This window comes from Poecilia latipinna, unplaced genomic scaffold (genome assembly GCF_001443285.1).
Source record: "Poecilia latipinna isolate Pla-1442-1.1 unplaced genomic scaffold, P_latipinna-1.0 Scaffold2982, whole genome shotgun sequence".
Taxonomy (NCBI): domain Eukaryota; kingdom Metazoa; phylum Chordata; class Actinopteri; order Cyprinodontiformes; family Poeciliidae; genus Poecilia; species Poecilia latipinna.
The window spans coordinates 14,251-32,067 of NW_015115598.1; the positions used below are offsets into that span (position 1 = coordinate 14,251).

A 17,817-nucleotide genomic window follows, 5' to 3' on the forward strand; every position below is an offset into this window, starting at 1 on the left:
CTGTTTATTAAAGGCGGCAGAGAAACAAGCTATTTAACCTGCTCCGCCCTGCCTAAGCCAAACAAAACTAGCAATAATGTGTGATTATACATAAAGCCAGCAGCTTCTCTGCTCCAGAGGTTTCCCAGCAGCACCACTGGTCAGAGTGGAACACTGATTCCTGCTTCTAAAGGAGCCATCGTGGCTCTGGTACTGCCTCTGTTTCTGACCTGGGTGTAGGAGCTTCAGCCTCTGGTCGTGTCGGTTGTTGAGGTTCTTCTCCTGATGTTGCTCTTCTTCTTGTGATCAGCTCAAGGACCTGGTGCAGGAAGCAGACCCAGGAGCCGACTATCGGATCGACAGGGCGCTGAACGAGGCCTGTGAGTCTGTCATCCAGACAGCCTGCAAACACATCCGCAACGGAGACCCCATGTAAGTCCTGCCGGTAGAAAAACACCGGAAAACGTCAAAACTCCGCTCCAGAACACAATACGTACAGCTGGGTGGATCAGCAGTAACTGTACAGAACTGGTTCTGATCATGCAGGATCCTGTCTTGTCTGATGGAGCATCTGTACACTGAGAAGATGGTGGAGGACTGTGAGCACAGGCTGCTGGAGCTGCAGTACTTCATAGCCAGAGACTGGAAGTAAGATAAGCTGTCAGCTAAAAACAATAAATGACATGAATTCATTTTGGGAATGAGTTCAACTTGAAAAATGACTAATCAACTAGTGCCATGTTAAAGAATTGAATTGCTTTTCAGAATAAAACTACAGTCACTTATTTTTGAACAAATAGGACAAATATTAAGTTTGTGTCTGTAAGCTGTGTTTATCTCAAAGTGAGGTGGATGGAAGATATGATCTGTCTGCAGTCAGGGAGAATCAATGTTTAAAACAAAAAAATGACGATGTCTATGTGTTCTTAATAAACCAAACTATGATTGTATTCATGATGCGGTGCCGTTCCTCAGGCTGGACCCCATTCTGTATAAGAAATGTCAGGGTGATGCGGCCAGACTCTGCCACACTCACGGCTGGAATGAAACCAGTGAGCTAATGCCAGCTGGGGCCGTTTTCTCCTGCCTGTATCGCCACGCTTACCGCTCAGTGGAGCAGGGACGGAGGGTACGTATCCCATGGCAACCGTTTGACCTTTACAGGAATCTCTCATCTCTGAGTGTAAGAGTAAAACTTTAGGATTGTATAAAGCTGGAAAGCTGAATACGGTCAGATGGGCAGCATGTCAATACAGCCCATGCTTTAGTGATTATTCAGTCTGTTTCCATTGATTAGCTCCTCCATCTGGTCTGTATTGGCTTTATTTTGAAACACAAGATGTATTAAGAATCTGTAATGACTAACAAACAGCGTCTAAACCAGTGGTCTCAAACTGAGTGGTCAGTCCTCCACACTTGAATTAAATGAAAAGAGTAGGCCACCGCCTCAGTAGCCTGCAGTTGAGCTCCACAGAGCTCTGCTAGTGAGCTGATGGTGGATCCTCTAAAATAAGTGTACACCCCTTCAGAACGACTTTTTTTTTTTTTTTATGTTAAAATATAATAAAGATAACAGCGTGTAACCACTACGGTTTAAAAAAACTCTTAGAGGAAACACTGAGATGTGCTGAAGCAGAGAGGCGAAAAGCTGCAGGAGCCTGGCCCTACAGGCCTGGACTGTTCTAAACTCTAACATAAAGCTCTGTGATAAAGCAGGAAACTTTGCCTCAGTAAAGCATTTCTTCTCATCTCTAAACATGTTTTTTTTATGATGAAGTGTAAAAATATTTTTTTTTGTTAAAACTAACTTTGGAATTGTCCTCGCTCCTCATCCTCAGCTATCGAGGGACTGTAAGGTGGAGGTCCAGAGGATTCTCCACCAGAGGGCGATAGACGTGAAGCTGGATCCTGAGCTGCAGAGACGCTGCATGGCCGACCTGGGAAAGTGGTGCAGTGAGAAGTCGGAGACTGGCCAGGAGCTGGAGTGTCTGCAGGACCATCTGGAGGATCTGGTGTCCGACTGCAGAGACGTAGTGGGGAATCTTACAGAGCTTGAGTCGGAGGTTTGTGTTCCTTTCTAAGCTGTTGCATTCTCAGCACCACACTGGTGATGAGTGATTACTGAAGCCATTGAGCTGTGACTGAACATAATGTTGTGACTAAGCATTGCCTCCATGTTCCCTCCTCAGGACATTCAGATTGAGGCTTTATTAATGCGAGCCTGTGAACCTGTAATTCAAGGCTACTGTCATGTGAGTATTCACTTACTGATCCATTACAGATACAGTGTTTCCATGTTTGAAATGTAGCATTAAATACATTTCCGAGACAATTTGGGAACAGAAGGTTTTAGGATCAGTTGTGGTTTACATGCGTTTCTTTAAAACCACAAACATTTTGTGTAATTGTACCACATGTGTACTTCCTCTTTGACACTGGGATAACTGGTAATAACAATCAAAACACTGTGCTTTTTTTTTTTTTACTTCATGAATGTATTGGAAGATGAGTGCAGCATTTTAAACTGACCCCTGCCCGTGTCTGTGTCCTGTTTCCTCTCCATGTGTCAGGAGGTAGCAGACAATCAGATCGACTCTGGTGACCTGATGGAGTGTTTGATTCAGAACAAACACCAGAAGGAGATGAATGAGAAGTGTGCAGTGGGCGTCACACATTTCCAGCTGGTGAGCAAACCGAGCTTCTGTTGTAGCTCAGCTTCTAGAGGCTTTTTTCACTTTGGCTTTCATATCATTTAAAGTTTAATTTTAGTTTGGTTTCTATAGCACCAATTTACAGCAAATGTGGTCTCAAGGCACTTTACAAAAAATGATTTAAATTAAGTCACATACGTTCCAATCAGAGGTCGCATTAACAGAATATTTTCCGTATTTGACCGGTTATTTTTTTAAACGACGGGAAAATTTAAAGCCCGTCGGTCATTTGACAGGTTATAATTAACACCCTTGACTGGTGCACATGTGCAGACATTACAGACTTTACGCAAAGAGTTCGTTGCAGAGGCAACTAAAATCAATTGGTAAAAAAAATCCTTTCTGAATATCAGCTCATGGACACTGAACTAAATGGGTCTTTCTGACCGGGAGCTGACAGCGTGTTGATGAGTTATGGACTGGACGCTTTGGAGCATCTGGTTAGGAAGCGCATTACAAATTTTTGGTAGAAATGGCGTGTTTAATTTCAGTCTCCATTACATACAGAACAGAGAAAACTAAAGAGAATGTAATGTTGTGTTAACCCATTTATAGTCTAAAACAGAGGAGCTGGCAGTTTATCTTGAGGAAATAAATAAAAGTGCAGAAATTAGACTGTAATATGTGCAGTCCGCTGCACAACCAATGCGGACGCCTCTCCGCCGCTGCGAAGAATTAAACTTAACTCATCCTGCGGTAGGGTTGCCACCTTTCAGAAATCAAAATAAGGGAGGCCCACTAATGCGTGTCGTCCTAGTCTCATAAGTGGTAAGCAGGGGGTAGGAGGGGTGCTTCGACTATGGTTACCAAGAGACCAGTCCCTATATATTTAAAGCCGGGAGGGAGGCAGCTGCGGAGGCAGCATGTCTGTTGGTCTGTTTTACCCAGAAAGCAGTTGGGCAAAATATCGCAACACCAACACCGTGAGTAAAAACAATGGCTGGGGCAGCCTACTATATAACGTACTCTGTTCTTTATTATTACACATTCACATTTGTAGAATACGGAACAAATCGTGTCCTGTATTACTACATTTAACAGCCAAATACGGGACGGTTCCGTATTTTAAGGGATGGGTGGCAACCCTATCCTGCGGTTTTAACAAATGGAGCTGAGGATGTTACCTTCCCACGCCCGGTCAGAATGACGGAGAACAGAAAAGTCTAGCGTGACCTCTGGTTCCAATTGATCTTAGTTGTCAAGCAGTACAGCATTGACTTTCAAAATTCACTCCACAATGTTAACCAGGAAAAAGAATTTGTCTTATTTGGGTTAAACGAATTTCTCATAATCAGTTACTGTCTGCATGTAACTTAATATTGTGAAGTCACAGCTGAGGTTTTACACCATGTTAATCCTTCTTTTCAGTCTGTTACTGGTAAGTAGAAAAGTAATTAGTTTTTGAGTCTTGACTCTGTTGTGTCAACAGTCAGCTAAAAGACGACTGGCTAACAACAGTCAGCTACAGAAAACCTGAAGAAGACCCCACCACCTTTAAATCATTTCTGTTTAGTCCTCTTTAATCAAACTCCAGTCCGTTTTGTTAAAAAGTCCGGTGTGAGTGTGCAATTAAACTCTGATCCCTTAAAACCACCTCAGCTCAGTTGGAGTGAACGCTGGTGCGGCTCGAATACATATGTGAATACTAAGGGAACCGGAGAGCGCTCCAAAAGTAGGAAACAGACTATATTGCATGGAATTCTGGGTAAATACAAACAAAACAAATGAACATCTAGTGTTAGCGGGAGAAATGACCCGTGGTCTTTTAACCAAAGACAAAAGAGAAATCCTTCAACCTCTAAAATATGCCACCACTCTGGGTTTGTTTACATTTGGTAAATTAAGAAGTTGCACTCGGTGTCTTCTTCATAAGTTTTTGACGTTTCCTTCAACAGTTATTGGTGCAGTGCCACCACAGGTGAGGAGGGGAAGAGGTTTTCCAAAGACTTTGGTTCATTTGACACAGTTCAGTGCGAAAGAGAACTGCAGCAACTGGAAAATGTAACAAATGTTGCAATTTTGGTCCCAAATTGAACAGAATCTGAGATCACTTCCCTTTTTGAAGCTACTTAAACTGAACTACATAAAGAGACCCTTCAACTGATGCTGATAGTTTTATGCCATTTCTTAAAACACAAGGTGGGATCATTTTCAGTTGGGATTGGAGGGTGAAATCATTTATTTTAGATGCATCCAGATTTGGACATGTAGGATTCTAAATGGGATAGCAAGCTTCAAAGCACAAAAGTTTTTAAATTTTATTCTAGCCTAATTTTTAGAAACTGCATTTACTTTATAGTGAACTTGTAGCTGTAGAGGTGAAGCATACAGCTCCACTATCTGCTGAATCTCCAGGTAACAGTCCTGTATGCCATGACTGTCTGCAGGTTCAGATCAAAGACTTTCGTTTCTCCTACAAATTCAAGACCGCCTGCAAAGAGGACGTCCTGAAGCTTTGTCCCAACATCAAGAAGAAGTAAGCTCCTCCACTCAGTGTTGTAGAACTCGAGATCGGTCTTGGTCTCGAGACCATTTATTGATGGTCCCGGTCTCAAACACTGAAAATTCGGCATTTTATTTCAAGACCAGTCGAGACCGCAACTGTTAAAATATCACTAAACATACAGTATACTGTCCAGTTTTTTTAACATATTTACTTTCAGTGGATGCAAAATGCACCGATTAAAATCCCACCAATAACGTGCTTCTGTTTCTCCTCCTCCCCCACTTTTCACTCGGACGTGGCGCTCTGAGACATGCGCAGTGCTTTCCTCTGAGCGGCAGAAGATGTCGGTCTAATAGTCAGTAATAGAATAATGCTGCATAAATCATAAGAAATCCGATGACCACAGCTAACTCAACATCCAGGCAGTTTCACAGACGGTGGGGACAACGTCTTACTTTTGTCGTCACTTAGAAAAGTAGCTCAAAGAAGGTAAGCTCCGTTAACGTGATGCTAGCAAAGCTAGCTGTACAGAGACACATAAGCATTTGTGATGAAAAAAGTTGTCACTCACTGCGCTGAATTATTGTGCGGAGGTGTTGACTGACTTGTCGCACATATGGGACAACGCTGTGTCCAAAAGTCTGCAATATAGTGATGTGACATTCAGAAACGGTATGATTTATCTGCTCGTCTCTTTACTTATTAGATAGGACTGGAGTGTCACTGAGAGTTGTTCTATTAGATTACCATACGCTGTCAGAATAGCATACATGCAGTGAGTACCATGTCCGCGCATTAATAAGTCCGACCGTCAGAGGAGTTGTCAGTTCACCATACGCAACAAGTTATGACGAAAATAAGTCATTAAATTGTTTTCAATGATAACTATATAGATATACATGTGTTGTCGTGGTTTCAAAGTGTATTTAAAGCAGGTCTGGCTGCAGCTGCAGTCAACTACAACACACGCCCATGTAAAACTCATTTAAATGCTTAACCGCTAAGTCAGGATGCCATACAACTGTTAATAAAGTGTATGATGATCTACGTTATGATTCTCTGTGCTAATTAAATAAAATTATATGGTAATGACGTGTCTGACAGGTATAGCTGTGAGTTTGTGTTAACCGTATGACGATCTGACAGCATATGCTGACCTGACCTGACAGAACAGAGCAACATGGACAAACACCCAGGGTGTTATCTATTTAGGGATGGCACGAGACCACCGCCGATCGTAGCACAGAGATGGAAGCATAGCAGAACAAAGAGTTTGTTCTGCTTTTAATATTGATAAAATGTATTAAGTATTTAATATCTAGGTGTTTTTATGGAAATATGGATCTTGAGGATCAATTTGAGAAGTAATTTTGATCATATTTCACATTTTATCGTATCATGTAGCATGGGGCGCTGGTCTTGGTCTTGACTCGGTCTCGACTTCCCTCGGTCTTGGTCTTGACTTGGACTCGGACCCTAAAAGTCTTGGTCTTGTCTCGATCTCGGGTTAGGTGGTCTTGACCACAACACTGCCTCCACTTCTCCTCTCCTTTTCAGCAGTAGACAGTTCTGTTGGGTTTGTAATCCAATTTGAGAACATTTTTTAGATGAATTCATCTCAAATGAATATTGATACTTGCCATGTTTTAGAAGACTAAATATTAATATTATGTTTATTCCACTCAGCAGTCCCGACATTTAAAAGCGGTTTTACATGATCATGTCATGAGAATCATTGATCTTTAATCAAACAAGTTATAATTTTGTTGCTAGATTGTTAAATATGATTAAATGACAAGATTCCTGTAATTTCTTCCTTATTTAGTCTTTCTGTGAATATTCATCAGCCTTGTCCACACACACCCTGGTCTTTATAAAGACCAATATCACCGTCACATCGTTTAAAAATACCACACACACTGGATTGGTTTCAGAAAAGTTTTCATCCACATGAACCTACACAAGCCTGCCACCGAATGTTGTTTTAATCATCCCAACCCTTAGGGGGCAGTGTAACACAAAGCTAAAACCTGTGTCGGCCAATCAGTTTGCTTCAAAATAACCATGACTTCCTGTTCGGAATTAAACATGGCTTCAGGAGGTTAATTTGTATGCACAGATGTATATGGTTTGAACTACTTTTGAACAGTATATTAAAATATGAAATTATTAAAAACATTGTATTAAAGCAATATTTGCTATATGCACATTATTTATTCCAGACGATGCAGAAATCTGTTTTCTGCTCACAAAAAAACTTTTTTTTTTTTTTTTTAGCCTTGGTCAGAGTTTTTATGAATCATTTTTAGTGATGGTAAAAGTTTTCATGTAAGATGAAAGGCTTAAAAAAAAAAAAAAAAAAACAAAAAAAAATTTTTTTTTTCCGTGTGAGTATGTGGAAAAAATCTGTTCCTGGAGTTTAGTTTACGTAATTTGCACCAGAAAGTTGCCCATTAATTTGACACACTGCTGTGTGTGTGCCGACACGACCGTTTCAGCTGGTTTATGTCTTAATAAAGTACCAGATGATGTTTGTCATCACTGACGTCCCATTGGCTCACTTTAAGTGTTTCTGTGATTGTTAGGAAGATGCAGCTACCAGGATGTTGCATTCTTTTCGCTTTCCATTTAAATTGCTACTAAAAAGCTGAATTGAAACGCGAGTGTGTTGATGATGTTCGCGTCGGTCTCCCCCTGTTGCTGCTTAGGGTGGACGTGGTCATCTGCCTCAGCACCACGGTGAGAAATGACACCCTGCAGGACGCCAAGGAGCAGCGCGTGTCGGTCAAATGCCGCAAACAGCTCCGAGTGGAGGAGGTGGAGATGGTGCGTTCACTGACAGACTGTTACAACTTCACTCACTCACGCCTTGTGGTTTTACAGAATGTTTGAGTTTGAGGCTTTAATCCCAGGATGTTCCTGTTGAACTTTAGAGTTCTTTCATCAGTTTGTGTTTCAGACCTGATACTGCAACGCTTCTGTTGTGATGTTTTATTTTATTTACTTATTATTACTCTTACTCTTATTATTTTATCATATATATTTTTCTGTTTTTTTTTTTTCTCTTTCTCTTTTCATCTACTTATTCTGTTGTTATGGTTTTTGTACAGCACTTTGGTGCAGTTTTAAACCTGACATTGTGTTTTTCTGTGAATCCATCAGTCAGAGGACATCCGTCTGGAGCCGGAGCTGTATGACTCATGTAAGCAGGACATCAACCGGCTGTGTCAGAACGTGGCTTTTGGCAATGCACAGGTCAGCAGTTACACACACACACACACACACACACACACACACACACTTTTTGCTCATTTTCATGTCAAAGAAACTGTTCCCATTTTGGACAAGTTGTGTTATTGGAAGCTACACAGCTGACTGGGCTGCTGGTTATTACAGATTTCGCTCATTTAAAGGGACAGTACACACTGCAAGGTTTGCAATAATTTTTTAAAAGCATTTTGAGATTTTCTTTTGTGGAAATTACACAAAAAAAAGTAGTCTTATTTTTCTTTTTCTTTCATTGCTTTGCAACCATTCTGACAACAAAGAAGATAATGAAAACCACCATTTGGTTTTTTTCAGCCCTGCTTCCTGTACTTATTACATTCCGTTTAGCTCAGTTTGAGTCTGTGAAATATAGAATCCAGGGCAGGTGGATTCATTTTTATCACCTTCTTCTTTATTCCGTCCCTCGTCCTCCATGATTACGAGGGACGGAAAGTTTGACTCAGTGTCTGCATCCCACTCCAGGTGGTCGAGTGTCTGAAGGAGAACAAACGCCAGCTGTCTTCGCGCTGCCACCAAAAGATCTTCAAGCTCCAGGAGGTGGAGATGGTTGACCCTGAACTGGACTATCAGCTGATGAGAGTCTGCAAGCACATGATCCGGGTGGGCCACCACTGCTTGTGATTTCTATTATCACATTGTGTTTACTCGGCTATATTTTGTTATTTTATTCAGTGTAAGCCCCATTGTTGAGTGTTATTGTTCAGAAATAAATCAAGAAGAAGAATCAGATGATGAGTAACTCAGACGAGGTCTGGAGAGTTTTGCCAAAAACCAAAAGAGAAATCCACCAACTGCCAAAATCTGACGCCTCCATTTATCTTTACATTTTGTGAAGAAGGAAGTTGCGCTCGGTGTTCTCTTCTGAGGTTTTTGTGTCTATTCCTTCAGTAGTTTTTGGTGCAGTGCCACCACAGGCGAGGAGGGGAATATGTTTTTCAATTAATTTGGCCTGTTTGACACAGGGCAGTGCAGCTGAAAATGAAGTGTTGCAATTTTGGTCCCCAGTTGAACCAAGTCTACTGGACTATTAGGTGTGAAAACACTCTAAAATATTTAAAAGTTATTTGTAATGTTTGAAGGTAACGCACTGGAACTGATTGGCAGTTTGTAGTGAACTATAGTTATTATTTCCAGGAGAGAGGTCTGCAACCTCAACAATCCAAAGAACCTTTTTGCATTTCATAAATAAAATCGGCTAGAGCAACAATGTTACATGACCTTTGAAAAACAAAAGGTACTTTGACAAATACCTACGATAGGAAAACTTTATTTTAAAGATCTAATATGCTATGTATTTGCACTAGTGGCCTTTGTTGAACAGTAAATTGACAGGAAATAGGGTCCAGCAAATGACTCGAGCAAAACGGAGATCTTCTGTAAAGTGAGAGATGGATTTTTTTTTTTAGTGTAGTGTTAATATTTGTAGAAAACATTAAAGAAAGTTTCTACCTGTGTGATGAGGTAATAGATTTAAACAAACATTACTGGTACTTTTGGCGTCATTCTGTTGTTGAAAGTAAGTAAAATTATTCTATGAAAAAACTAGAAGAACTGCCAAAACCTGTGTTTGGAGTCACTGTGAAACATCCACAGAGCCTCTGGTGGCTCAGGCTGCAGTCTCATTGTTTTTACTGTGTTTTTGTTCCTGTTTTTGTTCAGCGGTTCTGCACGGAGTCGGAGGGCAAGAACGTTCTTCAGTGTCTGAAACAGAACAAGAACAGTGAGCTGATGGATCCCAAATGCAAACAGATGATCACCAAGAGACAGATCACCCAGAACACAGGTACACACACCCTCTCTGACCTTTCACCCCCTCCTGCTGAGCCCAGCATATAAATTGAAGCAGATTGAAACCTAACAGTTGTGTATTTGTGTGTGTGTGCTCAGACTACAGATTAAACCCTGTGCTGAAGAAGGCCTGTAAAGCCGACATCCCAAAATTCTGTCAGTCTGTCCTGAACAAGGGAGCGACGGACACAGAGCTGGAGGGTCAAGTCATCTCCTGCCTCAAACTCAAATATGCAGACCAGGTCAGAGTCGATACTCGAATGGTTACTCGTATAAATGAAACTTGAGCATTTTTACATTTTCATCATGAAGATACTTGATGACAATGGAATGATTTAGATGTCTAGAGAAGAGCAAAGCTTTAAGGATTCCTTCTGTTCCTCTGCTCTGTGTTCTGCAGCGTTTGTCTCCAGACTGTGAGGATCAGATTCGGGTCATCTTGCAGGAGTCGGCTCTGGACTACAGATTGGACCCTCAGCTTCAGATCCACTGCACCCAAGAGGTTTGCAGCTTTCTGTTTGAACACACACTCTATTGCCACTCTACCTTCATTCACCTCCTGGTTTCAACAAAACCTGTTTCTAGTGTTTTGCTTGGCAGCGGCTGCAGATGTGGGATTATAACAAATAGGAGTGAAAAACTGGAGTTGCTTTGAGTCAGTTAACACAAGTTGTTGTGTAGCCAACTGACCAGCAGGGGGAGAGAACGGCCTTAAAATATTTCTAGCCCATGTTTTGTTGGTATTTGAAGGTAAACCAGTCTGTGCAACGACGAAAAAACAAACTTGGCTAATGTTTACATTGTAAGTGAACTGATTTGGTGTAGTGCTTTATCAAGTCTGGGGATTCCAAAGCGATTTACACTTTGGTGTATATTGCGTGTGAATTTGTGTACATTCATACACAAATTCACAATGCAGAAAGGTGAAAAGTGCTCTGTAGTGTAACCCAGTCTACTGTAATAAGTCACAGAGCAGAGCGCACTGTGCTGGTTCCACTGGTTTATCTATGAAATCTATCCGTCCAGAGTCAACATGGCTCTGTGTTGTTTGTGTTCAGTCTGTGCATTTAACTCTGCTCTGCATCCCCAGAACCAGAACCAAACATGGAGAAGCAGCATTCAGCTTCACCATCACGATCGGAACAAACTCCTACAATATTGCAAAACTGCTGAAACACAGAGTTCCTTTAAATCAAGACTAAAACCAGCTGATTGGAGTTGCTTTTGAAACATAATGGATTAAGACTTTAATGATTGGTTTGCTTAGTGTGGATATAGCTGTACATGACCATGAGCTGAACCAGGTTTTAGAACCAACACATGAACATGAAGTCATTTTCCTGGATAGTTTGTCTCTTTCCAGTGAGATGTATGAGAAACGGCTGCATACAGAGCAGCCCAGAGTTTTTTTTTTAAATTTGTGTGTGCGTGTGTGTGTGTGTGTGTGTGTGTGTGTAGATTTCAAGTCTGTGTCCAGAGGAGGCAGCAGCTCAGGAGCAGACGGGACAGGTGGAGGAGTGTCTGAAAATCAACCTTCTGAAGATCAAACAGGAAGCTTGTAAGAAGGTGAATGATCTGCTGATGAGGCAATGCTTTGCTTCCTCTGGATAATCTTTCATTAAGAAGTATCAAGAGAGAAAACCATCCACTGCATGTTAATGAACAGAATTATTCTGGAACAGTTTTCCTACAGAATCACTTTCTTTTCTCTCTGTTCCTTAACGTGCGTTCCTGCGTCTTGCTCCTCTCGCAGGAAGTGCTGAACATGCTGAAGGAGAGCAAGGCGGACATCTTTGTTGACCCTGTTCTCCACACAGCGTGCGCGCTGGACATCAAACATCACTGTGCTGCCATCCCACCTGGCAAGGGGCGCCGTGAGTCCACGCAGGCGCACGCACAGACACATTTATTTTGTTTTATTTTGACTTGTAGTTGTCCAGTTCTATTTTTATGACCAGAAGAAACAAAACAGGAGGAATATGCTTTAGTTTGAAATGTTTCTTTTGTTACTGAACACAATTCATATTAACTCTTGAGTTTCAGTCTTTTGGTTTATTGATTTAATTCAAATTATTAAAAAAAAAAAAAAAACTGGAAGAAAATCTATCTTTGTTTATTTCTACGGCACCCTCCAGAGGTTTTTTATGTTCCCTCACAGAAATGAAAGTCTTTCTGCTATGTAAGGTTTCTGTAAAGTTTTTTGTATGCTTGTTAGATATCTCACTAATGATATATTGAAGTTTTATATCTTTTTCTATACAAACTTCCATGCAAAAGCAAAACATGTCAAACATGGGCTTTCCATCTCTTTAAAATCTCCTCTAAGGCATAAACACAAACTTTCTGTTGGAAGGAAAATTCTTATTATCACGGGATAATAAAGTCATCTGATAGTTTTGTGTGTTTTTTTTAATATTGTTGTTTGTTTAATAAAAGGCCGTTTTCATGCGCACAAACAAGAACAAGCAGTAATTGATTGATTTTTTCAATCCGTTTTTTGCACCAAAGAGTTAAGAATTTATAAACAGGTTTTCAACGAGGCTCTTTAAAGGTATTTAAAAATTTCAATTGACATTCGTCATCATTGCAATTGTGGATGTATTGTGAGTGAACACAGAACGTTATTTCCCCCCCAATGTCCACCAGGGGGTTCTGTATATTTATCAGTGAACATGCAGTCTGCCTGTTTTATTGTTCTGGGTATTGAAACCAGCTCTTGTCCTCAGAGATGTCCTGCCTGATGGAGGCGCTGCAGGACAAACGTGTCCGTCTGCAGCCAGAGTGCAAGAAGAGACTCCAGGATCGTATCGACATGTGGAGCTATGCTGCTAAGGTATGGCTAACCTCTGACCCCAGGCGCTGAGCTGTCTGCTCCGCCATGCAGCTGCTCTCATGCAGGCTGCTGCAGCCCCACAGGTTGAAGTTTTGGTTCAGGTGTGAAGCTACGACCGACTTCTCACACCTGGCAGTGAATGTAGAGCTCTAACACACACTATGCACGACCGTGTGTGTCTTTTTTGTTCTGTTCAGGAGGATGATTGACCCTCAAATTTAATTTCACACATAAGCTTTTTTAAACTGCTGTGTTCTAAACCAAAGTCAGAGTTGTATGAACTCTAAGTCAGTCCACTGCCTACCTTACAGCAGTCAGTGGACTGTGTTGTAGTTTGAAACCCTTTTAGGCCAAACGTGTCGGCGACGACGCAGCCAAATTTGTAGTACGGTAAAGCCGCGACACTGAAAAATTCCAACAGTTTCTGAAAGGGGAGACATTGAACTTTCCAGCCAATATCAGGTCATTACGGTAATTTCATAGCAGGGAAAGAAATTGACGGGCATGGGTAAATTGCAAACATAACTGCTAGATTTTGAAAGTTCTTGTTGTTATGGATAAATAACAGGTGGCGCCAGCAGAGGGATTCTCAGACCTGGCCATGCAAGTGATGACATCACCGTCCAAGAACTACATCCTCACTGTGATTGGTGTGGGTGTGGCCCTGCTTTTCCTCGTTGGGATGTTTTGTGGCAGATTCACAAAACGAGTGACTCAGGAGCTGAAGGACAGGTAAGCCCCGCCCACCCCGGGGGGGGGGTCAGGAAGAGTTCACAGGAGAACCCACCGCCGCCTCTGAGGAATCCTCTCCACACACGCCCATTTTTACCCAGCAATTTAAAAAGACAAAACGAACAAAAAAAAAAAAAAAAAAAAAAAGCCAGACCCCACCCAATTTGTTCTCTTCATCTGGGTTTTTTTTTTCTTTTTTTCTTTCTAAATCACTGCTGGGGAAATGACATTACTCTCAAAGCCCCACCGGTGAACATGGGTGTGACTTCCCACGCCTCATGAGGCCAGTTTCTCCTCTCCCTCATTTTTGTTCCTGTCAAGATCTTTGCTTGGATGAGTGGTGCCTCCTGTTGGTCTCCATCTGCCTCTCTGATGTTGATGCAGTATTCGTCTCCTCTTCTGCTCATCCTGAGGGGGCCGGGCCAAGTTGGGGGGCGAGAACGTGGCGAAGCAGGGGAGAGGAAGGATGAGCTCTCAAAACTGACTGGTGGAGAATAAAAACATTTAAAGTGTAAATGTGTAGAAAGTGGGATGGGATAAGGCTTGAGTATAGAGTGGGTTAATGACTCCAGTATTTTAACAATGAAACTGTGTCTCTTGGTGTGAGTGTACGCTGTCCAGTCCTGTCCTTTTTGTCCCAATGCTCTTCTTAGTTGTCAAACGGTTTTTGGGGATATTTTGTTTTATCATTATTTTTTTCTCTGTCTTTGCCATGGGACTGCCAGGTAGGTGGAACCTACCAGCCATCTCTCAAACAAGCCACACAGGATTGAAAGGGGAGCGAACACTTAGTCATATTTAAATAGAAATATTTTGTTTTCCAACAGTGAACTGGTTCCTCCATCGCAGCTTCCAGCCTCCTGCTGTTTCCTGCTGCTTCCTGCTGCTTCCAGCCACTGTTAGCATTCCGTCTCTGAGCAGAGCAGCAGAAATCACTTCAGTTCTCATTCTTACACAAACTGGCTCAGTTGGTGTCAGACGAGTCAGTCCAGACAGGTTGAGACTTTTTTTTTTTCTAGAAGAAACAATTTGGGAAAACTTAAAAATGAATCATATTATTACAAAGATGTGAAGATTTTGTGTGAAGATGATACTGGAATCATTGCACAGCTTTTTTTTTTAAATATCAGTGAATATAAATGTTTTGTTATAGCTTTATTTATTGTTTAATCTGTTTTTTTTTTTCTTTGATTTGAATGTTCTTTACGGTTGCCTTTTTTTGTTTTTCCTTTTTCAGCGAGGCTTTTTGAAGGGAGAAAGGAGAGAGACAGATCTGAGTTCCTCCAGGCATCATCTTCATCCAGCAGCTTGACTGATGAGGGGGCTTGATGAAATTCTTGATGAAATTACATTTTCATTTAACATTTTATACATCAGAAATTTAAAGATATAAAGCTTAAGATAATTAGCTTTTTTTTGTCCATCAGTAAAAGCATCCATGAAAGTTTTTAACTCTGAGTCTGCTGCTGGAGTTTGAGGCCTCAACTGCTGAAAGCTCGGCTAGTGGAGTTCTGCAGTTTGGGGGACAAAATAGCAAAGCCTGCTGGATAAGATGCGTGCACGTGTGTGTGTGTGTGTGTGAGAGAGAGAGCAGAACACCTAGATGACTGTATATGTGTCGTACGCTGTGCATGTCGTGCAGTTGACTTGTACTGCTACATTTTTCATCTAGCCGATTCTTAAAGCGTTCTGTGGTGAGTGCTGCCCTCGCTGCCTGCAACTCCAAACTTTCTTCTCAACTGCCTTTTTTCAGCCTTTTTCTTTTTTTTCTTTTTGTTTTTTTAAATCAAAGTTGTGCCTAAAACGTCCCTGCATTTCTCATCAAATGACAGGGTTGGTCAGAGATGGACCATGTCCACATCATGTGTTAATTGTTGCCTGGAGTTTCGAACTCTGCAGGCGGTTTGGTCGTCTGTTTTATGATCCAGAGAGGTGATGGAAAGTTTCTTTTTGTTTGTTTTTTTTAAGTTTGTGATTGAATATATGTTTTCTGTTTGGATTCATGAAACTTCTTGTTTTTCAGTTTTTGTGTCATTTTGTTTCTCTGTACAGAAAACTATGGACAGTTTCTTATTAATAATAAAGTGTGCAAGGTTTCTATTCTGTTGTCCAGTTCTTTTCTCAGAACCATTTTTGCAGTCAAGCACAGAGGATGCAATATTTGCTGTATATATCTGCATTTCACACCACCATGTGGATCTGTTATACTGATTGCAATAAAGAAAATGTTCCTAGTTTATTTAAAATGTAGTTATGTTTAGCATGACTGGTGAGGTAATCGGATGAATTCACACACTGATGTTCTCAAACTAGAAAGCTCTGCACACAAACAGGATAGATGGACAATTTCTCTACAAATGATAAAAGATGAACAAAAATACTTGAACTCACCAAACTAGTAAGTAAATAAGTGAAATTAAGAATGGAAACTAAATTGTTAAAACCAAAAAAAAAGTATATATATTCAGCTTTGGAAAAAATTAAGAGCACTGCACTGAACCCCATGATGATGATGATAAACCCCATCATGGTTATTCCACCAAATATTGATTTCTGAACTCTTGAGTTCATTAGTATTGTTTCTAGATGAATATGAACTTGTTTTCTGAGGTCTGAAAGCACTGCATCTTTTATGTTATTTTTATCATTTCTCATTTTTTGTAAATTAAAATGTTTGCTTGGAATTTCAGACATCTCGTCAGTATTTGTTAGAATAAAAGAATAATGCTCATTTTACTCAAACATGAACCTTTAAAAGTAAAATCAGAGTAATTTATCATTTTGCAGATGTCTTAATTTTTTCCAGAGCTGTATGTTCTGATGGCTGTTGGCAGGAAGGATCTCCTGTAGAGGACTGTTACAGTGGCTCTGTAGTGTCCAAATGATGACTGTGTTTTATGACGGCACATTTTCTTTCTTTTTTTTTTATTGTATTTTGTTGTTTCCTTTGCACTGTAATCTCCAGAAGGTAATCCCCAGAACAGAACCAGCATTCAGGTTTATCAGGTTGTTGAGCCTTTTCTGTCTCTGACTCTCATCCTACTGCCCAAACAGATAATGGCAGAAAGTGTATGTTTAGCTGATATAGTTCTGCTGTCCGGCTGAGCTGGCTGTCAGACTAACGGTAAGATCCACTGTGGATGTTGTTTGACCTGAGTGCAATCTGGTTTGTTGCACGAGGTTCTGTGTGTAAGGATTGGTGTCCATCTGAGTTGTGTGTTTTCATGTCTGTGTTCTGTCTGGTGAGTGGAGGCCCCTGGCTGCCAGTGTAAAATTCTTATTATTATAAAGTTTATTTGATGGGGACAGACACACATCGACATAGACAAACAATAAAACAGCAGTCCCATGTTTGCATCATGGTGCAATAGCAACAGCTAATTCGCAGCACTTGTCCCTAGTTCGGCTTTACTATTGAAGTGATAATCATTTAAAATAGCACAACATAATGTATACAAACAGAAAAATGTAAAACATCAAAAATGGGTACAGTTCTGTTTTTGACATAACCAAAGTTTTGTTTGATTTTTGAACATACTAAAACTGGTTACAGACTTTAAATGAACAGGAAGTGAGTTCCAAACTGCAGATTCTCTCACAGGCAGAGCACTTTGAGCAAAAGTGGCTCTTCAAAAGGGGACCTTACAATTTCCATCCAAAGCTGCTCTGGTAGATCTGCTATTGCCCTGTAGTCTCTGTATACAATCGCTTAATGGTGTAGGTGCAAGTCCATTTAAACACTTAAAAATCAATTTTAATACATTATAATTTAGAAAATTTGTAAAATCCAAAATGCTAAATTTATGTGACAGAGATGGAATCTAATCGGCTTTTGATGTAAAACCTTTAAAGCCCGATTATAGAGACTTGCTAAAGGTTTGAGTATAGTTTGATTAGTCTGAGACCAGACAGTAGCTCCGTAGTTAAAATGTGAGAGGATGTCCAACATACCAAAACATCCCAGTTTTCACAGCACAAACGTACAAGTTATCTCCTAACCCTTTTCTTCACCTTTGAAAAGATCAGCAGCTGCTTCTCAG

At 40.8% G+C, this 17,817-nt stretch overlaps 1 protein-coding gene across 1 annotated transcript in view; it reads left to right on the forward strand.

The window, feature by feature from the left end:
* Positions 1-15,877, forward strand: part of LOC106939787 (Golgi apparatus protein 1-like) — a 29,784-nt gene extending 13,907 nt beyond the window's left edge. Inside the window, exons 9-26 of the mRNA XM_015022329.1 lie at positions 290-411; positions 526-627; positions 955-1,108; positions 1,818-2,042; positions 2,169-2,231; positions 2,550-2,663; positions 5,078-5,166; positions 7,845-7,962; positions 8,299-8,391; positions 8,887-9,024; positions 10,084-10,207; positions 10,312-10,454; positions 10,613-10,714; positions 11,671-11,778; positions 11,966-12,086; positions 12,939-13,045; positions 13,614-13,777; positions 15,015-15,877. Of these exons, the coding sequence (XP_014877815.1) occupies positions 290-411; positions 526-627; positions 955-1,108; positions 1,818-2,042; positions 2,169-2,231; positions 2,550-2,663; positions 5,078-5,166; positions 7,845-7,962; positions 8,299-8,391; positions 8,887-9,024; positions 10,084-10,207; positions 10,312-10,454; positions 10,613-10,714; positions 11,671-11,778; positions 11,966-12,086; positions 12,939-13,045; positions 13,614-13,777; positions 15,015-15,027 (2,100 nt within the window). The 3' untranslated portion in view covers positions 15,028-15,877. The remainder of the gene's footprint in view (positions 1-289; positions 412-525; positions 628-954; positions 1,109-1,817; positions 2,043-2,168; positions 2,232-2,549; positions 2,664-5,077; positions 5,167-7,844; positions 7,963-8,298; positions 8,392-8,886; positions 9,025-10,083; positions 10,208-10,311; positions 10,455-10,612; positions 10,715-11,670; positions 11,779-11,965; positions 12,087-12,938; positions 13,046-13,613; positions 13,778-15,014) is intronic.
* The last annotated feature ends 1,940 nt before the right edge of the window (positions 15,878-17,817 follow it).